The sequence below is a fragment of the Aquarana catesbeiana genome, linkage group LG06 (genome assembly GCF_042186555.1).
Source record: "Aquarana catesbeiana isolate 2022-GZ linkage group LG06, ASM4218655v1, whole genome shotgun sequence".
NCBI classification, from domain to species: domain Eukaryota; kingdom Metazoa; phylum Chordata; class Amphibia; order Anura; family Ranidae; genus Aquarana; species Aquarana catesbeiana.
This window is the reverse complement of record NC_133329.1, coordinates 328,342,941-328,369,203: the sequence shown is the minus strand read 5'-3', so window position 1 is coordinate 328,369,203 and position 26,263 is coordinate 328,342,941. Positions and strand designations below refer to the sequence as shown.

Genomic DNA, 26,263 nt, shown 5'->3' with positions numbered 1-26,263 from the left:
AAGTGAAACATTGTATCTCCTTCACGCTGAAGTTAGAGGAGATCAGGTCAGGCCTTACTTCTTCTGAATCTAAATGCCTCATGGACTCGCACTCCCTGGGACTAATTTCACTACTATATATCTAACTCCTCCACTGCATCATTTTCCTATGTGTAAGCCTCTGAGAGAGACTTGGGGATACAAATGGAACCGCAGGAATGGTCCCAAATCTGGCATACCACTAAATCAAACTCCACACATACAACTACAGTATTCATACCCCTTTGAAATTTTCCACATTTTGTCACGTTACAACAAAAAACACCAAGAAACATACCAGACAGGTCAGGGATAAAGGTGTGGAGAAGTCTAAAGCAAGGTTAGGTTATAAAAAAAAAATATCCCAAGCTTTAAACATCTCGCGGAGCACTGTTCAATCCATCATTCAAAAATGGAAAGAGTGTGGCACAACTGAAAACCTATCAAGACATGGCCGTCCACCTAAACTGGCAGGCCAGGCAAGAAGAGCATTAATCAAAGAAGCAGCCAAGAGGCCCATGGTAACTCTGGAGGAGGTGCAGAGATCCATGGCTCAGGTAGAAGAATCTGTCCACAGAAGAACTATTAGTCGTACACACAAATCTGGCCTTTATGGAAGAGTGGCAAGACGAAAGCTATTGTTGAAAGAAAGCCATAAGAAGTCCCGTTTGCAGTTTGCGAGAAGCCATGTGGGGGACACATCAGACATGTGGAAGAAGTCACTCTGGTCAGATTACTGATAACTTTTTGGCCTAAAAGCAAAATGCAAAACTCTATTTGTGGCGGAAAACTAAAACTGCACATCACCCTGAACACACCATCCCCACCATGAAACATAATGGTGGCAGCATCATGTTGTGGGGATGCTTTTCTTCAGCATGGACAGCGAAGGTGGAGCCAAATACAGGGCAAAAGACTTGAGGCTGGAGCGGAGTTTGAGCTATTTTGCAAGTAAGAATAGGCAAAAATTTCACACTCTAGATGTGCAAAGTTGGTAGAGACATACTCAAAAAGACTTTCAGCTGTAATTTCAGCGAAAGGTGGTTCTACAAACTATTGACTCAGGGGGGCTGAATACAAATGCATGCCACACTTTTCAGATATTTATTTGTAAAAAACTTTTAAGAAAAATTATCATTTTCCTTCAACTTCACAATTATGTGCCACTTTGTGTAGGTCTATCACATAAAATGCCCCAAAAAATACATTTACGTTTTTGGTTGTAATGACATTTTACATAAGCTATTGCAAAAATCAATACCCATGCTCCTACAAGAAGCCCTCCTCAATTTATGACCTATGGAGGAACATGCTCCGATGGTATACGTCCTGAGCAGACGATTGCGAGGGTATGGGTGACCAACATGTTACAGATAGCTAAAGTTCACTACCCTATGCAATGGGTTCTGATTAATGAAAAACTCACAGTTAAATCCGGCTGGTTCAGCAGGGCATCTTAGGGTAGGCTGGTTGTACTAAAGTTGGTCCATTGATTGACTTCAGTACAAACAACCTATCAGCATGGGCGGCCGCAGCAGGGGGCAAGGGGGGTCAAGTGCCCCCCCTGGAATCAGCAAGGTGTCCGCACAAGACAAGTGGGTGTCCATGAGCTGAGCGGTCAGCCGCAGACTTTTTTCTGAGTCTGCTGACTGCTGCTGCTCTCTGGCATGATCTGACAGACTCACTCGTTCAGCTGCTCAGCTCCGCCTCCAGTCCCTACCCCACTGTGTAGAGAGAGTAGAGAAGATGTAGATCTGGCCGGCGCTGCCCACAAGTGGAGTGGTGATGCTCAGGTTATCCCTTGCCCCACCGTATGTCCCCCTCTAAACTAGGCTGCTTGGCCGAGCAGGATCGTTGTCTGTAAAAACATCAATCATGTGGGCACAGCACAGATCCCTCCCTCCACCCTGCAGCTTAACTATTGGGCACTCTCTGCTATGTAACGGCGCCTTCTGTGAGGAGAAAGGCAGTGATTGGGCAGGAATAATGGAAGGGGGTGTGGCCAGCCTTCAAGGATCAGCCGCGGCCATGTCTCCTGCCTCTGGATGATGGAAGCGTGGTCTTTTTGAAACTGGGCGGCGGAGAGTAAGTGTATGGGAGAAGCAGAATGTACACATGTAGAGGAAATGGGAAGTGGCCGTGGACCGGCAATAGAAGAAGAACAAGGAGTGGGGCACATCTCGTAACTGTGTATGCATTTCTAGACTCTGCAACTCTTATCTATCCACTTGTTAGCTCACTTAAGCTTTGCATAAGGTCACCACTGTTTGCTCCAGGACACAGGGATTCTCTTAACCCTTCACCAGCCACATTTCTAGGTTATGAGCTTGATTCTCCCTGAGTTTATACAGTACACTGGCTCCAATACTCATACAGTATAGATGTTTTCATCAAGATCAAAATATGGGCACCCACAACATGTATTGCTATATAAAAAGATCTACATTCTCTAGGATATTTATATGGGCATGGTATGCCTGAGTAACTTCCAATACAAAGTGAAGATGAATTATCTCTTATATAACACATATATCTTTCCAGTGCAAATTAGAAATACCTTATCAGACAATGGCAGCTTGATCCTTCTATGAAGCTTTTGCATCAGGTTTTTCAAACCTTTGCATGCCTGTGCTTTTTGTGATAATGACTAAGCCCCTCCCATTCATTACATCATTGAAAAGGGGCGGAGCATTAATGACCTTAAAATGATGCCCCCCCCCCAAAAAAAAAGTTCTCTGGACGCCCATGCCTGTCAGATTTTTTTCATGTAATCACATCAGCAGCTATAGCTGTCAGTAGTGATCCTTGTGTTCTACATTTCTGCCATTATGAACTATAGAAACATTTTTGTTCAGGTGAGATTTTTTCTGATTTCATTATCATTATCTTTGTAGCCAAAGCCCAACTATGTAGAGACCATTTCCTTATCGTACATTCAGTCTTAATTGTTATTGATGAAAATCTGCTTGCTTAAGTCAAACATTATTTCTCTACTGTTTCATTATTGTGATACAGTACATCATTATTATTACTGAAATTAATCTTCCTGATTTTCTTTTCATGCCTTGTAAACCAACCATCTTGACACAGAAAATAGCATATAACAGTTCCCACTACACATTTTTTACTGTCATTAAATTTGTCGGACCAGTTTGAAAAAAATGCACAGTTTTGTAAGTGACTTAAAACCAATCCTTATAAAACGGAAAGCACTGTGTATTTTATTTAATCGCAAAGACATCAATTTCTTCTAAAATTTAGTATACAACACATTCTAGAAATACCTTTCAGTCTGACTGCACAAAAAAAGCATATAAATATTTTATAAGTCTTTTTCAGCTTTGCAGTGGAAATCAATGAGAATTCCCATTTTGTGTAACATCATGAAAAGCAAAAATATGAAGTAGTTTTCAGAAACAAAATGTGTTTATAACGTGAGGATAGGGGATGAACAGAGTAATAAAGAAAGTATCTGTGTGTATTGTGATATTGGTTCTACAGAATGTATATTTCTCAGTAGAGAACATGCAAGGGCCTGTGAATAAAAGCTTTATCAGCTATACTGGTGCCATAATTGTATTTATAAAAAATTCCACAATTTATAAAAGGCAAAATACAGAAACTGCATTAATACAAACACTGATAAGTTACTTCAAATATTCCTACAGATGTTTTTTTTTAAATAAAATAATGGAAAGGTTGTCATCATTCTACTTCTGCTGACTGTCAAAAGCCTCTCTACTTGATCGGCTGATAGTAAAAAAAAAACTTGAGCAAAGAACTTTATCCCATTAGGATAAAAAGATAAGGAGTAGCATGACACCAAAATAAGTTTACTCCAACAAAAGTCTCTATAAATAAACAACATGTTTCACTGGCTCACCTGTGTTCTCTTTATTAGGGCTAGAATTTATGTAATAAGGTATATACATTTAAAATTTATAAAAATCTCAAGTATATACCATATTAAAAATAATGGGGAGTCATAGAGCGACTACCCAAAAGTAGTTCCAAAAGTGAACCCACCGCGCTATTACTAATTAGAAAAAACTTTTTTGGAATACAATTTATAACAAAAAATTGGCCAGATTGGCCACACAACCTCCAAACACCAATATAAAAATCCAAGTGGACAACGTTGTCACTCTAATAAAAACACACACAACAAGGCCAAGATGCATACATATGCATACCAGTTGTAAGCCATTCAGCAAATTGGAGCAATGGGTAGGACAGGCCTAAGTGACACTGTTAGATCAGTGCTTATGCATCCAAACCGGATTTGAATGGCATCATTATCAGTTATCATTATCAGTTTATACCATACACTTACAGTATATTGATAGATACAAATGATAACACTTACAGTATGATAAAAAAAATACTGATAATAGTAATATCATTCTGGACTGAACAAGAGGAGAGAGTAGAGGATTGCATGGTGGATACTGAGCAGGAAGTTGGAGGAGCTTGGTGCCTGAAGTTCAGGGAGGGAGTGGGAGAGCCTCAGATTTAAAGGAGTAGGGGTGGCAACTGAACATATTCATTCATTCATTATGGCAAGATCATCTCCCACCCTAATGTACATACATTTTCCTTTATATATGTTTCACATTTATGTAAGGTCTTTTTTGGATGGATTGGGGCACCTCGCAAGATTTGGCATCCTCTAAAGGTTGCAAGTGGGAACAAGCTTTGACCGTGCAGTAGAGCTCTAGTGTTGAAAGCAAAAAATGATGAGGGGAGGTGGACACGTCACAAACACAATTAATGTTTTTTGTTTTTTTTTCAACAAATACTACATGAATCTGTGTCTTTTTAATACCTCTCTGGAGTTCACCTTTAAAGTGCACTTAAAGTGTTACTAAACCCAGGACCCTGCATTCACTATATCGGGTCTCCCACAGTACACAGAGCATGGAAATGCAATTATTTTAGTAAATATAAACTGCTAAATACCTTTTTTCATCAGCAGTTAGAGCAGTCTTGTGACTTCTATCAGTGTCTGGGTAAAGCTTGTAGGAGGAGTTTTCATTTCCCCCTGATTCTCTTATCTGCAGGACCCCTGATCCTCTGTCTGGACAGTGCTGATTGGCCCTGTGCTGATCACATGCACCCTCCCAAGAAAAAAATAAACTCTCTAGCAATACACACCAAACTGAGCATGTGCAGCTTGTCCCCTAATGCTCTGTTCTATCAGGAAATGGACTGGAGTCAGTGGACGAAGAGGAGAATCAGAGAGACAGGATCACACAGCCTTTATACACAATGCGAGGATTAACCCCTTAGGTTCCACAGTGAGTATAACAAGCATGCTTTACTGCATATACAGACTGATTTTACTATTGTGGGTTTAGTTACTTTAATTTTTTTTAAACATTTCCATGTGGGGCTAATGTAACTCTATTCCTGGGTATCTGTCTATGTGAACAAAAGCATTATCAGAGAAGGGATACTTAAGTAAACACAAGGGTAGGGAGACTAGACCACAAAAATCTCCATCACAGCATAGTAACGGCACTGTAGTAATGCCCTAATACTGTATTTAATACAGTTTATTTTTGGAATTTACCTGCTCTCTGCATCAGCACTGCATTTGGGGGACAGCAGCTCAAAAGATTTGGTAAATTTCACCACCTAGAATAATAAAAAACAGTCACATACTGGTGGCACAATCCTTTTCATATAAATTATACTGTGACATGCATTCAAATATTGTTCCAGTAAATTACTGTTAATCAATGTTACTTTATTATTAATTAAGAAGTGCAATCAATACAGAAAAATCAATATTGTTTAATATGCAGAAAATGATGGCTTTAACTCATTGTGCAGTACTTGTTTATATGGATACGTTTAGTTAGAACAAAGTGTTGTTAATGCTGGCTGTTGTTTGCTAGGCAGAACTAACTCAGAAGAGAAAGGAGCCAAAGGATCAATAGGTAAAAGCATTTAATAACCAAATAATGAACTTTTGCGCATTGTATTGAATTTCATTTGACATATTATAGCTGCAGCCAAGTCAATTTGAAAAGTTTTCAGTTAATCAAATGTGACTGACAAAGCCAGCCTACTATGGAGCTATAATTTTTATTCTGACATTTGTCTTCTATACTTTGCTTCTACATTACCTTAAATCGAAAGCTGCCAGCTTGACAGGATGAAAAGGTAGGCTGCACAGAATCATGAAACAAGAAGATGTGGTGCTTTATATTGTGAAAGTCCTGGTAAATTGAGATACATTGGATTATACAGTTTAAAATAGGATTTTTATACTTACCATAAAATGTATTCCTTACAAAATACCCTATTTTCTTTCACATTATTAGGGACAAAGAATTCAGAAACAACTGGGACATCCAAAGCAGGCCCACATAACAAAATAACGAAACTGGGGGCAACCTGCAGCTCAAAGAGCTGCCTGAAAGACCTTATACCTAAAACAGGTAAGACCTGAAAATCTGTAAAACAATTGCCTGATGCTAAAAGGCCCAAGAGGCACTCACAGACCTAGTGTAATGAGCATTAACAGGAAAGGTATGAACCTGATCCCTAAGGCTGGGTTCACACTATTGCGAATTGGATGCGGTTTTCCTCAGCAATCAATTCGCATGTCAGGAGATTGTGACCGGCTCTCTATAGAGCCGGTTCACACATCTACGGAGGGGCTCCAGGGCGAATTGCACAGGAGTCCTATTCAGCTTCTGGTCCGTTTCAGGTCCAAATTCAGCCCAAAATTCAGGGCTGAAATCGGACCTGAAACAGTGAACGGGGACTCACCGGACCCCTGCTGTGAGCCACTCCGTGCTGCGGTGTGAACCCAACCTAATGCACCATTTACACTAGTGCGATTTCTTCTTTGTATGCTGCAATCCACAGCTAATCAGATTAACATTATTTTCTATAGTGCCCGTTCACATCAGTGCAACACGGTGCCATGCAATTTTTGAAAAGGTGCAGGTTTTTCTTTTTGTGAAGCATAAAGCGTTGTGTTGGCCCTATAGACTTCAATGGAAGCACATTAAAAGCAAATGAAAAATGCATGTACATGCTTTTTTGATGCGTTTTATCCAGGACTTTGTGTTTAACAACCAGTTTCCTCCTACTAAACATAAGCGCATGAAGCATAAAAAAACAAACGTACAAAGAAAAACATGCACTGAAAAATGCAGGATTATGCAGCAGCACTAGTGTCAACGTGAATGATGATCTGTCTGAGCCATGGATACATGGCACAACAAGTTGGTTCCCCATTATGGGGACCATCAGGAATAACAAAAAGAGAGTCAATCTTTCTAACTGTGGCAGTGGCTGTGTAAACATACACAGCAATGAATACATTGAGACAGTGATGAGGGATGAGGGATTTTTGATGAGGTATTTCAGGACAGGTAGAGATTTGGAAGACAAATATCCCACATAATCTCTGATAGGATTGTATTAGATAAAACAAGAGATATCAACTAACCCATATGCAAGAGTGTGGGGATATCCTTTAACCTCCCTGGCAGTATGATTATGTCAGATTTTTGCATCTAAAAGCGGTACAATTGTTTTGCATAGAAATTTGTCGTTTTATATTGTAGGTCTGTAATTCTTAGCAATAGCACACTTAAATCTGTCCAAACAAGAGTCTAGTAGACAACCCGGGTATGATAACGTTTGAAACACAAAATCATAAATTTTAATACAATAAATAACTATAAATAACTATAAAAATTTAAATCAACACTACCAAAACAGAAGCTCTGCCCATAAATATCAGACCATCTAATCTGCCACCCTTCAACAGAATTATAATTATCATTGGAGCTCTACATCCTTGAAATACTTAGGTGTCCGAATTACAGCGTCATACTCCACTTTATATCAGGCAAACTTCCCCCCCCTATTCCAAGAAATTAATCGCTTGCTGACCCATTGGACCGCTTTGCCCATCTCTCTCCTTGGACGTATAAATATCCTAAAAATGTCTATTCTTCCTAAACTATTGTACTTATTTGAGACACTCCCAGTGGCGATCCCAATGTCTCAGTTGAAAAATCTTCAAAGGAGAAGCCTCCGTTTTATATGGAACAATGCTTCACACAGAGTGGCGGGCTCAGTGGTCATGGCACGTAAGCTTAAAGGAGGCCTAGGAGCCCCAGACTTCATCAAGTATTATTACGCCTCATGCCCCTTAAATATTGCATTCTCAAAAGGAAAGGGAAGTGCATACTTTAAGGCAGAACAACCCCAGATCAAGAATGGGTCCATTTCCTAATGTTTATCAATTGGTCCATTGGCTCCCAAGGCTGTCAATTAAAGTCAGTTAGCCAATCAGGGGAGAGAGGGCAGAGCTGAACGGCAGCTTTGTGTCTGAATGGACACATGGATTCGGGTGCCCCCATAGCAAGCTGTTTGCTGTGGTGACACTCAACAGGAGGGAGGAGCCAGAAGCAGTGAAGAGGAGTGAAGAGGAACCAGAGAAGAGGGGGATCCAGGCTGCCCTGTGTGAAACCACTGCAATAGGGCAGGTAAGTATCACATGTCTGTTTTTTATTTTTGTTTGTTTTTTAAACGAGACTTTACAATCACTTTAACTTCTTGGTATCCGCGCTATGGCTGAATGACGGCCACAGCACAGACCTGAATTCCCGGGAGGCCGTCATAAGACGGCCTCCCCTGTGCATGCGCTCTGCCGAGCGCGCTGTGATCACCGAGTCACTGAGACTCAGGTGATCACTGATCTAAGGAAGGGGCCGGTCCCAGGCCCCTTACCATGTGATCAGCTGTCAGCCAATGACAGCTGATCACATGATGTAAACAAAAGATCGGTAATCGTTTTTTTTTCCTACTCACGCTGACAGCGTGAGTAGAAAAAAAAAGCCAATCACTGGCTCAGATATGAGGGACATCGGTCCCGAAGTGGAAGAGGCACATCTGCCTCATCAGTGCCACCTAATAGTGCCACCTAACACTGCCCACAGTGCCACCTAACAGTGCCCACAGTGCCACCTAACAGTGCCACCTAACAGTGCCCACAGTGCCACCTATCAGTGCCCACAAGTGTCACCTATCAATGCCCACAAGTGCCACCTATCAATACCCACCAGTAGTGCCAATCAGCGCCACCTAGCAGTGCTGCCTATCAGTGTAACTGATCAGTGCCCATCACTGCCGCCTATCAGTGCCCATCACATCAATGAAGGAGGAAAATTACCTGTTTTAAATTTTTTATAACAAAATATAAAAAAATTAAAACATTTTTTTTTAAAAATTCAATTTTTTACATTTTTTAAACAAAAAGTAAAAACTGCAGAGGTGATCAAATACCACCAAAAGAAAGCTCTATTTGTGGTGAAAAAATGATAAAAATTTCATTTGGGTACAGTGATGTATGACTGCGCAATTGTCATTCAAAGTGCGTCAGCGCTGAAAGCTGAAAATTGGTCTTGATAGGAGGGGGGTTTAAGTGCCCTGTAAGCAAGTGGTTAAACACTGCATCTTCAACAGGAATGGTCAGTGCTTTCTTTAACTACTTGAAGATCAGACAGTTATATCCCCTTCCAGTCCCAGCCATTTTTCAGTTTTCAGCGCTGTCACACTTTGAATGACACTTAGTCATGGAACACTGTATCCAAATGAATGTGTTATTTTTTAGTGCTTTCTACTATATAAAGGACAAGAAGACTAAACATTTTGAAAAAAAAAAAAAAACATCTTTCTAAAGCCCCATACACACTATCAGATCTTCAGATCTTCTGCCAATTTTTGTCTTTATATTTACCAAAACCATATAGTGCTAGGGCCTGCCTGATTGCATACAAATTGAAACTCCTAAGGTTTGACCTCATATTATATGGTTTAAATTATCTTTCTTCATAAATGAAAGTCAAGCCATATTCTGCTATTTTACTCATTGAAAGACTTTGCTCATTTTCAGACCATTTTCAGACCATTTCTTAAAATCAAGTTTGCAAAATTATAAGCTTTAAACAACACCCTGCCAGCAGAAATGGTGACCCTTTGTCAGGCTTACCGCTATACGAGACAACATTCAGAAGTCTCTGTCGGGTCACCTTGAGGCTAGGTGACAGATGCACACCGTTGGGATCAGGAGTGCACCGCAAGGCAGTGGACCCTACGGCCGACTGACTGGGAGTCTGGGTATAAGGAAGGCAGGGCCGCTGGAACACCAAAACGGATCCCACCGGGGGTTAGAGCATAGGATTCCCTGGGGCACGGAGCCAGCAGGTGTTCACCAGAGCCTCTAGTGGTGAGGATGGACTGGGCTGCAACTGGCTCCAGGTCACGACCCCCAGGGTCCCCCAGCTCACACCCACAGTAGGCAACAGAAGGATAGGGATAGTAAGGAATAAGCCAAGGTCAGGGCCACAAGCAGACAAGGACAACAGAGTACACGCCAAGGTTCATGGTCACAGGCAAACAGGAATAGTCGGGGACACGCCAAAGGTCAGGGTCACGAGCAGACAGGAATAGTATAGAACACGCCAAGGTCGGTAACAGGAATAAACGCAGAGCACACAGCAGGCAGAAGCCAAACACACAAAGGTTGATCAGCAGGGCTGACCTGAAGTGTAGAGGTTAATATAGAGTTCTTTGATAGGAGCTGGGGTGGAGCCATGCTAGAGGAGAGTTAATAAAAGCATTCAGGTGAGAGACAGCTGGTCTTTGGAGATGAACACATGGAGACAGGTAAGCTTACAAACAAACTCTATTGCATAACCATGACAGTACCCCCCCTCTTACGAGGCCTCCCCCTTCCCCTCCTGGGACCAGGTTTAGAGGGGAACTTCAAATGAAACTTCCTCAACAGACGAGGTGCAAAGACCTCAGAAGCCTTGATCCACGACCTCTCCTCAGGACCAAACCCCTTCCAATGCACGAGGTACTGGAGAATGCCTCTACAGAGTCAGGAATCCAAAATTTGGCTAACCTCGTACTCCTGATTATCCTCAGAGACCAGCGCTGCAGTAGAGAGAGAACGAGAGAACTTATTGAGGACTAAAGGCTTCAGAAGGGCAACATGGAAGGAGTTAGAGATTTTGAGGCTTTTGGGAATCTGGAGCTTGAAACAAACCGGATTCAGTTTAGAAGTTATGGTGTACGGACCAATGAATCTTGGGGCAAATTTGAGAGAAGGAACCCGGAGTTTGATGTTCCTGGTGGAGAGCCAGACTTTGTCTCCTGGCTGAAGAGAAGGCGGCTTACGCCTGCGACGGTCAGCAAAACTCTTGAATTTGTTGGCAGCTTTCTGGAGGGAATCATTAACGTCAGCCCACATGGAATTGAATGATTCCTGAACAGTAGCCAAGGCTGGAATGTCAAAAGAACAGGTCATAGGAAGAGGGAGTTGAGGATGTCTTCCATAAACAGTGATAAAGGGTGTTTTCTGAGAACTGACGTTGACATGATTATTGTGGGAGAACTCTGCCCACGGAAGTAGTGATGCCCAATCATCGTGATGAGCTGAGACCAAGGTACGGAGAAAGACCTCCAACTCCTGATTAACCCTCTCAGTCTGGCCATTGGATTGGGGATGGTAAGAAGAGGTAAAATCCAAGGTAATGTTGAGGGATTTGCAAAAGGCTCTCCAAAAACGGGACATAAACTGAACACCCCTGTCTGTAATGACATGGGAAGGAACACCATGAAGGCGAAAAATCTCTCGTACGAAAATGGGGACCAAGGCAGAGGCAGAAGGGAGACCAGGAAGAGGAACAAAATGAGCCATCTTTGAGAACCGATCGATTATCACCCAAATGGCTGTATTATTCTCTAACAGAGGAAGATCGGTGATAAAATCCATGGCGATGTGAGACTAGGGCTCCTTAGGAATGGGCAAGGGCATGAGAAGACCAGCAGGGGCTAGTGTGGAAGATTTAGACTGAGCACAGACATGACAAGCCTTAACGTACTCTTTAACATCCGAGTGGAGGTTAGGCCACCAGCAGAGACAACTCATGAGCAGGAAGGATCGGAGGAACCCAGCATGACCTGCCACCTTGGAATCATGTCCCCAACGAAGGATCTTAGCTCTTAGCTCCGTGGAAACAAAGGTCTTGCCAGGAGGAATTTTTGCTTCCAGGGTGGTAGAATGGGCAACAATGCATGAGGTCGGAATGATCGGCTCAGGATCAGGGGTGGACTCCTCGTCCAAAGTGTCAAATGACCTAGAGAGCGCATCAGCCCGACCGTTGCAGGAACCAGGTTTGTATGTAATCGTGAATTTAAAACGAGAAAAGAAGAGACTCCACCTGGCCTGTCTGGGGTTCAGACGTTTAGCTTCTTGTGATCAGTAAAGATCGTAATGGAGTGAGGGGAACCCTCCAAGAGATGACGCCACTCTTCCAACGCCAATTTAATTGTGAGAAGTTCCCGATCACCAATGGTATAATTTCTCTCTGCCTGAGAAATTTTTTTGGAGAAGAACGCACATGGTTGACGTCTCTTCTCAAAGAACTGAAGAAGCACAGCTCCCACCCCCATCGAAGAAGCGTCTACTTCAATAAAAAATGGGTCCCCAGGATTTGGTCTCTTCAAGAGAGGTCCAGAAACAAAGGCCTGTTTCAGATCGGGAAACGCAGAGACAGCCTCGGGAGGCCAGTCTTTGGCATTCGCACCCTTCTTGGTTAAAGCGATAATGGAAGAGTAATTCCTTATGAACTGCCTATAATAATTTGTGAAGCCAAGAAAGCGCTGTGTGGCCTTGAGGCTAGCAGGAAGGGGCCAGTTGGTAATGGCCAAGACCTTTCCGGGATCCATGCGAAGACCCAAACTAGAAACAAAACATCCCAGAAACAGGACCTCAGGACATTCAAAGGAACATTTCTCCAGCTTGGTATAGAGATTATTCTCTCTAAGGCGCTGAAGAACGGTGCGGACATGGTTTCTGTGAGCAAGCAGATTTTCGGAAAAGATGAGAATGTCATCCAGAGAGATGACAACAAACTGGTACAGTATATCCCTGAAGATTTCATTGACAAAGTTCTGGAACACAGCTGGAGCATTACACAAACCAAAAGGCATAACCAGGTATTCGTAATGCCCGTCCCTAGTGTTAAACGCAGTCTTCCATTCGTCACCTTCCCGCATTCTAATGAGATTGTATGCACCTCTGAGATCCAACTTGGTGAAAATGGAAGCCCCCTTCAACCTGTCGAATAGCTCAGATATTAAAGGTAAGGGATATCGGTTTTTGATGGTCACTGCGTTTAACCCTCGATAGTCGATGCAGGGTCTGAGGGTTCCATCCTTTTTAGCAACGAAAAAGAACCCTGCTCCTGCAGGCGACAAGTATTTCCGGATGAAACCTCTCTCCAGATTCTCGGCGACATACTCAGACATGTCCTGGGTCTCTGGAATGGACAGAGGGTAGGTACGACCCCTGGGCAGAGTTGCTCCAGGAACAAGGTCAATGGCACAGTCAAAAGATCTGTGGGGGGGAAGCACCTCAGCAGACTTCTTACAGAACACATCCCGGTAATCGCTGTATGCCGCGGGAAGATCAGAAGATACGGATGTGGTAGCAATGGGAAGTCTCTCCTTGGGGACCACCTTGAGAAGACAGGACGAGAAACACGAAGGACCCCAAGTCAAGATCTGCCCAGAGACCCAGTCCACATGTGGAGAGTGGAGCTGTAGCCAAGGAAGGCCCAATACAATGGGGGTAGAGGCCTTGGGTAGAATGAGGAAGGAAATCCACTCCTGGTGGAGTATCCCTACCGACATCCTAATAGGTAGCATCTGGAAACGTATAGGACCCCCTGGGAGCACAGTGCCATCAATTCCCGAGACTACCAATGGTGTAGCGAGGGGAGAAAGGGTAAGCTTCATAGAAGAAGCAGTTCTCCAGTCCATAAAATTGCCGGCAGCCCCGGGGTCCAGATATGCTAGGACCGATTGGGGAGAAGGGCCTACATGGAGGAACACCGAGAGAAGAAGACGAGAAGGTGATGTTTCTGGGTCCAATACTCCACCTTCCAAATGTATTAGACCCGAGCGTTTCCCAGACGAAGCGAGCAGGAGTCACGAAAATGACCCTTGACCCCACAATAAAGACACAAGCCTAGAGTTCTGCGTGTAGCACTTTCTTCGGGGGTTAGTCTAGTCCGGCCCAGCTGCATAGGTTCCTCAGCAGGCAGAGGATGCTCCACAGAGCGACGGGGGAAGAGTTCTGGCAGACTAGGACCTAGAGGGTTCTGGCATCTTTTTTCTAGGGACCTCTCCTGGAAACGAATGTCAATCTGATTGCACAAGGAAATTACATCGTCCAGACCGGCGGGGATGGCTCTTCCTGCTAATTCATCCTTCACTTGGTCAGAGAGGCCATGTAAAAAGGTTGCGACCAGGGCCTCATTGTTCCAGCTCAATTCAGCTGTGAAGATACGGAACTGAAGCGCATATTGTCCCACTGAACAAGATACTTGGCGAAGGCGTAAAAGGGCACTAGCCACTGAAGAAACCCAAGCTGGCTCCTCGAAGATATTACGAAAAAGCTTCAAGAAGTTGGACAGGCTGGAAACCACCGGGTCATTCTTCTCCCACAGGGGGACAGCCCAAGCTAAAGCTTCACCAGAGAGGAGGGAAATGATATAGGCTACTTTAGCCCGATCAGACAGAAAGTTTTGAGGCTGGAGCTCAAAATGAATGGTGCATTGGCTGAGGAAGCCCATGCAGGCCTTGGAGTCCCCAGGGAAACGGGACGGAGCTGGCAGTAAATATAAATGTGTGGCTGCGACTGGTGCGATAGGTGCAGCTGCTATATGTACTTGAGGCTGCAGGTTCGGGTTTCCCAAGGAGGCCTGGAGCTGCTCGAAGCGGGAAGCCAGATCCTTAAGGAATAGCATCACCTGAGTCTGATTAGATTCCTGGGTCTCGAGTCTGCGAACTATGCCCTGCAATGGATCGGCTGCAGGAAGCGGCACATCAGCCTGGGTCCATGGCTGATCAAACTGTCGGGTCACCTTGAGGCTAGGTGACAGATGCACACTGTTGGGATCAGGAGTGCACCGCAAGGCAGTGGACCCTACGGCTGACTGCTGCGGATGGGAGTCCGGGTATAAGGAAGGCCAACACGGATCCCACCAGGGTTAGAGCATAGGATTCCCTGGGGCGCGGAGTCTAAGAGCCAGCAGGTGTTCACCAGAGCCTCTAGTGGTGAGAATGGACTGGGCTGCAACTGGCTCCAGGTCGCGACCCCCGGGGTCCCCCAGCTCACACCCACAGTAGGCAACAGAAGGATAGGGATAGTAAGGAATAAGCCAAGGTCAGGGCCACAAGCAGACAAGGACAACAGAGTACACGCCAAGGTTCAGGGTCACAGGCAAACAGGAATAGTCGGGGACATGCCAAAGGTCAGGATCACGAGCAGACAGGAATAGTATAGAACACGCCAAGGTCGGTAACAGGAATAAACGTAGAGCACACGGCAGGCAGGAACAGGAAGCCAAACACACAAAGGTTGATCAGCAGGGCTGACCTGCAGTGCAGAGGTTAATATAGAGTTCTCTAATAGGAGCTGGGGTGGAGCCATGCTAGAGGAGAGTTAATAAAAGCAGTCAGGTGAGAGACAGCTGGTCTTTGGAGATGAACACATGGAGACAGGTAAGCTGACAAACAAACTCTATTGCATAACCATGACAGTCTCTTTTTCGTGGTCCGGGAGAGCCGCCATACTAAAAAAGAACATTCTGCCTAGGTACATTATGCAAACTATATCCATTCATTTCCCCTATACATTTTTCCCTTATAAGCGACGTGTACGAAATACCTCTTGCATAATAAACACCCTTGCATCAAATACGCCCAACTGATCCTTCCTAAACTCAAGGGGTTGTAGAGGCTTACACAGCCTTCACAACTACCATAGAACTTGCCTTCTTACTAGAATAGTGGATCGGAATGTCCATGCACATACAAAACAGTGGGCTGGGCTAGAAAATTATTTACCCTACGCCCCTTGCCTCCACCCCCCTAGTTGACCCCTAAATATGTTCCGTCTGTTGTTACCCTCTTATAGGCCCCACTATAAATTCTTTTCAAGAAATCTGCAGAAAGATGTCACTCTCCTCTATGCCAGGTCTTCTGACACCTTTCCGCCCTAACCCCCGACTTCCCCATGGGGATGTCCAGACGGTTCCTCTTGAGTCAGGAAGATCTGGCTTCCCAAATGATAGACCAAGAGTTGACCAGTCCTGATGCACTGACTGCCTATACCACATGTGTGAGATCTTTTCACAGCCCATGTACATAGAGGGGACCAAAATCTAAGGAGCAACTTCAGGTGTTTTAGGGGCATAATTTATATATATATATATATATATATATATATATATATATATATACACACACATGTACTGTGTGTATACTATATATACACTATATCTACAGTATAGGGGAAAGCATTTACAGCCTCTGTTTAAAGGATCAGCAAAGGAGCACTTGGCCCATAATCTCAAAGAATAACTGCAAAGAACTTCTCTCTGGATAAGGTCAAGGAGTATGCCACATCTGATGGAACAAGGAATTTATGAGCTCAAGCAGAGGACCGTCATCTTGGCTGTCAGTATCAGGTCCACGAGGAAAGGCACTGTAGGTGGTCCTAAAATTGTTAGCAGATTGTGCACTGGAGAGACCTTATGCAGAGGGATTTCTCCCCTTGTGTTTGAGACCCAACATCTTGCACTTTATTGTGAATATAAGCAATGGTGGGAAAATGCTACCTCATGCTGAAACACAGCAAAAGAACACAGAGTGTGCATATGCAATGCTCCAGTCAGTGATATAGCACATAATTTCTCAGCGCATTAACCCTTTCTGTTGAGACCAGTGGAAAAAAGTGGTGAGAAAGGGCTGATATAAATGCCCAATGATTTTACTAAATATAGTAGCTTCTGATGCCTGGCTCAAGTGGATTACTCTTTAATGAGTCTTCAGGGATTGGATCACACCAGAGACTGAGCCATGGCTCTGGGCATGGAAAGTGCTCTGAGACTAACTGATACATAAAGCTCTACACAGTCTAGTGCCCGAAGGTCACATTCCACTCAAGCCTCACAATCTTTTGTCCACTGGGGTCAGGGGACAACTTTCAAAACGATTGCTGAATAATACAATGGTTTGGATGGATGCATTGTGTAGAACTGTAGATGAAGTCTTGATTAAATAAAAAGATAATCTCGAAAAAAGAAAAAATGGCTGGTAAAAGATTCAATCTTTCCTCAGTAGAGAACAGACATACATCTTCCTAGGAGCTTAGTAGAAAACTGAGACATGCTGAAATTGAAGGGTTATTCATGGTTGGTCATTAATATTCTTTGTGTGCTGATGTCCAATGCCTTTTGTAGGAAGCAGCATAACCTAACTGTGTCTGAATCCTGAGTCCCTTAATGAGAGAAAAAGAAAAAATGCCATCATTCAACAACCAAAGCACGGGACTGTGTTTACCATTCTGTCAGTTGGGCGGTGGGGGCTGTCCTTGGGAGCTATTCATATAAACAAGGGCTGCAAAGTTAATACAGACCAACGTTACAGCCTGTGACTGTGCATAATTAGCTAGTGCTCAATCTTCAGCCCATCAAGCACTTTGGACAACAGAAATATGGGGTACCTGATGTTTTTTTTTTTTTTATTAACAACAAAGGATCATTCTATGCTAATTTTCAAACTGGGAATGTCCATTCTTCCCGCAGTCCCTTTTTTAATTCTGCTGGCCAAACAGATCAAAATGTTTAGTATGTGAAGAGTTATTTGGTGATTTTGTTTAGATCTGTTCTTTATCACAAACTTGCGTAGTAAATACATTTAATTCAATTTTGTTACAGCAGTACTTAAGTAGCAAAAAATTGCTGGCAGGTAGTGTTTTTTTTTTATAGAAGTGACTTTGTATGTTTCATCTGCCACAAAGCTTAACCTGCCTGCTGGCAATTTTTCCCCTTTGTGTACACTACCTGCCTTTTATCACAAACTTACTAAATTTTGTTACAGCAGTCTTAAAATAGCAAAAAAATAATTTAAAAAACTGGTAGGCAGAGTTTTTTTTTGTTTGGTGGAGAAAACTTTGTATGTCTCAAAAAATGCTTTACCTGTCTGCTGGCGATTTTCTGTTTGTGTACACTACCTGCAGCACATGCTCAATGCTGTATATAATCCTGGCACCTGAATGAGAATATAGCCAAGTGGTATGATAATGTAATTCTAGTGCACATGCAGGGAGTTACATCATCACTGTATGCCCAATGACTGAAGGGAGAAGATACCAATCCAGAAGAAACAGTGGAGAAGATGGTAGTGGTGGCAGAGCTGTCAATGCTGATGGAGAACAATTAGTTCAAACAGCTACCACTACCCCCCCCCCCCCCCCCCCCCCAATTTTCCTTTTTTTTTTTTGCACATGGATAATTCACAGGTAGAGTCTTTGAAATTTTTCAGATTTAGGAATGAAGGTTTTTATTTTGCCAAGTAAATAAGTGAAGTTGTAATTACATCAACCACCCTTATATTCCCAAGAAGAATTCCAGTATTTCTTAATTTCTCAGGCACGTTTGGATGCTCACCGTATCTTAGTGTCACATTATTCTAAGAGAACATTCATTTTGCAAAGTGATTATTCTCTACTTCTTTAGTAAATTAAGCCCTGTATATTACTGAACTTGTCAATAATGTAAAATGAAAAATACGTTTTAGTGAAGATGCCTAAAACACTTGCAGCATAAAAAAAAATATATAAATAAAATAACAGAGGCGGACTTTACTACTTCATGAAAACTGCATATCCCCTTTGGATGCTGCAGGTTTAAAATGATGTGCATAAGTTCACTACACAAATCTGTCGCTTAATATGCATTTAAACATTTAAGCAACTGTGTCTGATCCAGAGTAAAATTGCAATGGTTTATTAATAAATGCCAGTATATAATGCATCAGTGCACAGTATATGAAGCAGTCAAGCAGATAATGTTTGTAAAAATATACATATATATAAATATATATATTATATACAACAAATGTCACAATGTCCCTTTTACTTATTTTATTTTTTCAGCTTGTTTCCTTGTTTACTCTGATATTGTAGCTACAATAGGTTTCTCTTTTACTTTTATCTTATCAAACTCTATCTCCATAAGAATGGACAGGAAATTATGTGACTTGAACAATAAGTATTAACCACTTGCTTACTGGGCACTTAAACCCCCCTCCTGCCCAGACCAATTTTCAGCTTTTAGCGCTGTCACTCTTTGAAAGACAATTGTGCGGTCATACAACACTGTACCCAAATGAAGTTTTTATCATTTTTCCCACAAATTGAGCTTTCTTTTGGTGGTATTTGGTCACCTCTGGGTTTTTTATTTTTTGTTAAAAAAAAAATGTAAAAAGACCGAAATTAAAAAAAAAAAAATACAAAACCGTTTTATATCTTGTTATAAAATTTTGCAAACTGGTAATTATTCTCCTTCATTGATGTACGCTGATGAGGCTGCACTGATGGGCACCGACAGGCTGCATTGATGGGCACTGATAAGGCCACACTGATGGGCACTGATGAGGTGGCACTGTTGGGCACTGATAGGTGGCATTGGTGGGCACTGAGAGGTGGCACTGATGGGTAGCACTGATGGACGGCACTGCAGGGCATTGCTAGGTGGCACTGAAAGGCACTAATAGGTGGCACTGATAGCTGGCACTGGTGGGTGGCAGTGATGGGCATTGATCGGTACTGGTAGGTGACACTGATAGGTAGCACTGATAGGTGGCACTGATGAGGCACTGATTGGCACCACTGGTGGGCACTGATAGGTGGCACTGATTGCTGGCACTGTTATGCACTGGTGGGCACTGATTCGTGGCACTGTGGGCACTGGCAGGTGGCACTGGCAGGCGGCACTAGTGGGCACAGATGGGGTGGCTTTGCATCTTCCTCTTCGGGACCGATGTCCCTTGCACAGAAGCCGGTGATCTGCTTTTTTTTCTCCTCACGCTGTTAGCGTGAGGAGAAAAAGTAAAGCAGTTACCGATCTTCTGTTTACATCACGTGATCAGCTGTCATTGGCTGACAGCTGATCACATGATAAGGTGCCGGGATCGGCTCCTTACTACGATCTGTGATCACCCGAGTCTCATTGACTCGATGATCACAGCGCGCGCCCTGCAGGGGGCGTGCGGGGAGCATGCAAAGGGGAGGATGTCTATTAATGGCCTCCCAGCAAAGTAGGTTCGCGCTGTAGCTGTCATTCGGTTATAGTGCGGATCTGAAGGGGTTAAATAGAGTTTCCTTACTTTCTTCTTGTGAGGCCTTAAAGTAGCCATGTTGCTGGTAGCTTCCAACAGTTTGTGTTGGCTAGTCCAGCCTATTGGGCCATAAAGATATTTTTCTTTCCTCCACTTTTTTAAACCAGGCCATAATATGTTGTGACTTGTGTTTGTCCAAAAACTGGGGGAGATTTACTAACACTGAAGCACTCAGAATCTGGTGCAGCTGTACATGTTAGCCAATCAGCTAATTAAGCTTTGACAATAAAACTTGGAAGCTGATTGGTTTCTATGCAGAGCTGCACCAGATCTTGCACTCTCAAGTTTTAGCAAATCAACCCCAGTGTTCTTTGAACAATGGCTGATTACTCAAAAAATTGTCTTTAGTTCCCTCAACAAGTTCATAATTCCAATGTGATATCTTATCTGTGAACATTCAGATTAACATTCCCAAAATTATAAGTCAATACCAAGATGAAGCACATCACAGATCACAACATGTTTCATGAATATCCATTGACTTCATCAGGAGTGGATGCTACTGACAGGGTAGCCAAAGAATAAAAGATCAAGGTTTTAATTTTAACAAAACTATTGATATCATATTACGAGTCTTTTGGAGCCATTAGCAGATCATGTGTGGCCAACATGTTAGGAAAGCCAGAGCAATACCCCTCTAATCCCTTGTCCCTTCTGTTCGTCAAAAAAAGAGGTATTCCCACTAGGTTCACTCACACTACTATCCAGAGGTTAGTACTGCAAATTTTAAATTCACAGAAAGGACAAAAGTAGCACAGATGTGGTCAGTGAATTCATCCCTAACACTAAGGTTTCCTTTCACCCCAACACTAACTCTACCTGTACCCCCCCCATAACTTTAACCCTTCCTGCAACCCTAAACTAACCTTCCATGTAACCCTCACACTAACATTATCTCTCCCTGTATCTTTAACACTCTTTGTATATATATATCACAAATCCATAACACTGTCCTCCCAGTAATCACAACCTTAACACTAATCTTTAATTTAGCCCCTACCATAATACTAACTTTCCCTTTAACCCAAGAATTCTCTGTAACCTTCCCTGCCACCAAACTCCTGTCTGTAACCAGATCTACAGTGCCTTGAAAAAGTATTCATACCCCTAGAAATTTTCCACATTTTGTCATGTTGCAACCAAAAATGTAAATGTATTTTATTGGGATTTTATGCAATAGACCAACACAAAGTGGCACATAATTGTGAAGTGGAAGGAAAATGATAAATGGTTTTCAATTTTTTTTCCAAATAAATATCTGAAAAGTGTGGCGTGCATTTGTATTCAGCCCCCCGAGTCAATAATTTGTAGAACTACCTTTTGCTGCAATTACAGCTGCAAGTCTTTTGGGTATGTCTCTACCAGCTTTGCACATCTAGAGAATAAAATTTTAGCCCATTCTTCTTCGCAAAGTATCTCAAGCTCTTTCAGATTGGATGGGGAGCGTCTGTGAACAGCAATTTTCAAGTCTTGCTACAGATTCTCAATTGGATTTAGGTCTGGACTTTGACTGGGCCATTCTAACACATGGATATGCTTTACTCTAAACCATTCCATTGTAGCTCTGGCTGTATGTTAAGGGTCATTGTCCTTCTGGGAGGTGAACCTCTGCCCCAGTCTCAAGTCTTTTGCAGACTCTAATAGGTTTTCTTCTAAGATTGCCCTGTGTTTGGCTCCATCCATCTTCCTATCAACTCTGACCAGCTTCCTTCCCTGCTGAAGAAAAGCTTCCCCATAACATGATGCTGCCACCACCATGTTTCACGGTGGGGATGGTGTGTGCAGTGTTAGTTTTTTGCCACACATAGTATTTTGCTTTTAGGCCAAAAAGTTCAATTTTGGTCTCATCTGACCTGAGCACCTTCTTCCACATGTTTGCTCTGTCCCCCACATGGCTTCTCTTAACCACCTAAGGACCAGCCTCGTTTTGGATTTTAGGTGTTTACATGTTTAAAACAGGTTTTTCTGCTAGAAAATTACTTAGAACCCCCAAACATTATATATGGTTTTTCTTCTAACACCCTAGAGAATACAATGGCGGTCATTGCAATACTTTTTTTTGCACCGTATTTGCGCAGCGGTCTTATAAGCGCACTTTTTTTGGAAAAAATTCACTTTTTTGAATAAAAAAATAAAACAACAGTAAAGTTATCCCAATTTTTTTTAATATTGTGAAATATAATGTTACGCCAAGTAAATTGATACCCAACATGTCATGCTTGAAAATTGCGCACGCTCGTGGAATGGCGTCAAACTTTTACCCTCAAAAATCTCCATAGGCGACGTTTAAAAAATTCTACAGGTTGCATATTTTGCGCTACAGAGGAGGTCTAGGGCTAGAATTATTGCTCTTGCTCTACCGGTCGCTGTGATACCTCACATGTGTGGTTTGACCACCGTTTTCATATGCGGGCGCTACTCGCGTATGCGTTCGCTTCTGCGCGCGAGCTCGTCGGGACAGGGGGTTTTAAAAATTTTTTTTTTTATTTTTATTATTTATTTTAAAATATTTTATTTATTTTTACACTGTTTAAAAAAAAAAAAAAATTGTGTCACTTTTATTCCTATTACAAGGAATGTAAACATCCCTTGTAATAGAAAAAAGCATGGCAGGACCTCTTAAATATGAGATCTGGGGTCAAAAAGACCTCAGATCTCATATTTACACTAAAATGCAATAAAAAAAAAAAAAAAAAAAAGTCATTTAGAAAAATGACATTTGAAAAAATATGCCTTTAAGAGGAGTGGACGGAAGTGACGTTTTGACGTCGCTTCCGCCCAGCAGTATCTTGGAGACGAGTGAGCGCCATCTTGGCCTCACTCATCTCCTGACACACAACGGCAGAGGACGCGATAGCCTCCGCCGCTACCGACGGCTCTGGTAAGCGGCGGAGGGCACCGGATCGCGGCGGGAGGGGGGGGCCCCCTCTCCCGCCACCGATAAAAGTGATCTCGCGGCGAATCCGCCGCAGGGACCACTTTTATCTGAAAGCCGGCCGCCGCACGAAAACGGGGATACCGGAGTTATGGCAGCTAGCTGCTGCCATAACAACGATATCCCCGTTCAAACTTAGGACGTATATAGTCGTGCGGCGGTCAGAAAGTGGTTAAACTGCAAACAGGACTTCTTATGGCTTTCTTTCAACAATGGCTTTCTCTTGCCACTCTTCCATATGGACATGGATTACTGGAACCATGTCTTATGGTCTGATAAAACCACGATAAACTTATTTGGTTCAGATGGTGTCAAGCATGTGTGGCGACAACCAGGTGAGGAATACAAAGACAAGTGTGTCCTGCCTACAGTCAAGCATGGTGGTGGGAGTGTCATGGTCTGGGGCTACATGAGTGCTGTTGGCAGTGGGGAGCTACAGTTCATTGAGGGAACTATGAATGTCAACATGTACTGTGACATACTGAAGCAGAGCATGATCCCCTCCCTGAACTCCATGTCCAAGAGGGTTAAGGCAGTGCTGGAAAATAGTGGTGGCCACACAAAATATTGACACTTTGGGCCCAATTTGGATATTTTCACTTAGGGGTGTACTCACTTTTGTTGCCAGCGGTTTAGGCAATAATAGCTGTGTGTTGAGTTATTTTGGGGGGCAGCAAATTTACACTGTTATACAAGCTGTACACTCACTACTTTATATTGTAGCAAAGTGTCATTTCTTCAGTGTTGTCACATAAAAAGATATAATAAAATATTTACAAAAATGGGGGTGTACTCACTTTTGTGAGATACTGTATATATAATATATATATAAATATATATATTATATTTATATATATATAAATATATATATAGTCGTGGCCCTATAACCGAGAGAGATGTGGATCAAATAAACACGTGACAAGACTTACAACATAAATAGACCTGAAGTGTGCCTTGGTGGTCTGGTCGGTATGCCAAGAAAAGGATGCATACCCAAGGTAAGTAATGGGTAGTTTATGAAGAAGGATGTGCTGAGAAGTGCCCTGAAAATGGGAAGGGCGGGAGGGTATCGTGCACTGAACCGACAAAGAGCATGGGCGAGTGGGCTGCTTAAATACCCTTCAGTCTCCTCCCATAAATTCAGGTCACCGTAATGGCCTTCTTATTTATGGTCGTGGCCCTATGACTGAGAGAGATGTGGACCACATAAACACGTGACAAGACTTACAACATAAATAGACCTGAAGTGTGCCTTGGTGGTCTGGTCGGTATGCCAAGAAAAGGGGACAAAAGACTCAGAGAGGGGAATAACTCTTTATTGATTCTTGTGGTTATTGGGCCAGCTTGGTGAAGTTTTGTGCCATTTGTTCCTGATGATTTGGTATGTGGCAAAACAAGCGGACTTCCATTGGCCTAGTTTCTTAATTACATGGTCTGGTACTCTGCTGGGAGGCAGCTGAGGCTGCTCCAATCCGGAAGGAATGTCAAGAGAACTGACTGGGGTTGAAGCCCAAGTTGCTTAGGAGGATCCTAACTTTGAGCTAGCCTTAATTAATGTAAACCGGCACTGTGGCTGTTTATTATTTAATTTCCCTCCGACCTCAGTGTGTATTGTCTTCACACTATATAACCATACGCCCATTAGTGACCAAGCACGCTTCCTGATGATGTAATAATGAAACGTACGTTGAGGCGGTACTTGGTCACATTACTTCACGCTACTTCCGGTCCCTTTGGTTGTTCCGGGCTGGACAGTGGAATGCACGCCAGCTACGAGGGCTAGCCACGAGGCACCTTCCGATCACCACACACACTTGCAGCCCCAGTGCCGGGGTAAGGCACTTTCTCATGTAAGCAGCCATTTGGCATTTGTATTTTTAAAAATGTTTAAATAAACAGTATTACGCTATTGGTTCCTATTATCTTTTCACATATCTCATCCATGATCGTTGCGGAGGAGGGGTTTCTTATATCCACAGTCTTCACCATTGTAGCAAGCATTATCTTGCTAAAGCTTATCTGACCTGCTTTTTAAGTAAAGGGGTCACCATTCTCTGGTAAGCAGAATACATATAAGGAGCACGTTGGGTGTATTTTTATCAGTCGGTGAAGCATTATTCATTATTTTTATTGCCTGGAAGAATTTAACACAGAAGTTTTTTTGGATCTTTTTTGTGATTTTGGGACTTACTTCTCTTTTTTTATGGCCTTTTTGGCCCATATTATTGTCTATACAACTTGAGTTCATCACCTGTCTATATATAAGTATTTATGGCACATTGCACTTTTTTTGTTTATTCAATGCTAGTTGTTTGAGTCTATTTAACTGCTTAACCTTTGTCCAGTCAATTATTATTTGTTTTAGAGCGCCCTCTACACTTTATTTTATTAGCAGGATCCTGACATGCTTGATAAACTGGCTGCCAGTCAGGGGGCTGGTTAGAAAGGGTAGCAACGAGCTACCATCAGATTGGCTGGGTAGATGGGACAGTAGTCGGTCGAGCACCGTTATTGAGCACCAGGCATTGTTAGTCTAAGACAGGTTGATGTCAACCCCGAGGCCGGTTTGTTGTGTTTTGCAGACTGTGAGATGAAAGGTGTAATGGTTCAAAAGTGAGGTGGTGTCGGAGCAGTATCTGAAATTCGGTAAATTCAATAGGTCGTAGGATACCATAGAAAGCCTGGTAGATGGCCGCTTGGACAACTAGGCTGGGCAAAGCCCCAAACGGAGAACGAGTAAGGATTTCAGACATGTCTCTGAAGAGGGCACTCGTGATAAGTAGGCATTTGCCACTGACTACAGGTTGGTGCATCAGTATGCCCCGTAAGAGGGACTTGACTGCAAGGGCCGAGAATACTGACGGTTTACTGGGGTTCTGTAAGGACAGGAAATGCTGGCCGCCGGCTATGTATAGCCTGATAGTATTGTGATAAAGGGCCAGCTGTGTGTGTGGCAATATGATATAAAGGCTAGGATGTGTTTAACATCACCTATTGTTGCTCTGGGGCAAGAGGCCA

The 26,263-nt window shown here is 42.9% G+C and overlaps 1 protein-coding gene across 2 annotated transcripts in view; it reads right to left on the bottom strand.

Annotated features, from left to right (window-relative positions):
* The window catches only part of PDE11A (phosphodiesterase 11A), a 988,141-nt gene that overhangs the window by 465,047 nt on the left and 496,831 nt on the right, over nt 1-26,263 (bottom strand). For both annotated transcript variants that reach the window (XM_073633831.1, XM_073633832.1), the window contains one exon: nt 5,591-5,655. In XM_073633831.1, the coding sequence (XP_073489932.1) occupies nt 5,591-5,655 (65 nt within the window). The remainder of the gene's footprint in view (nt 1-5,590; nt 5,656-26,263) is intronic.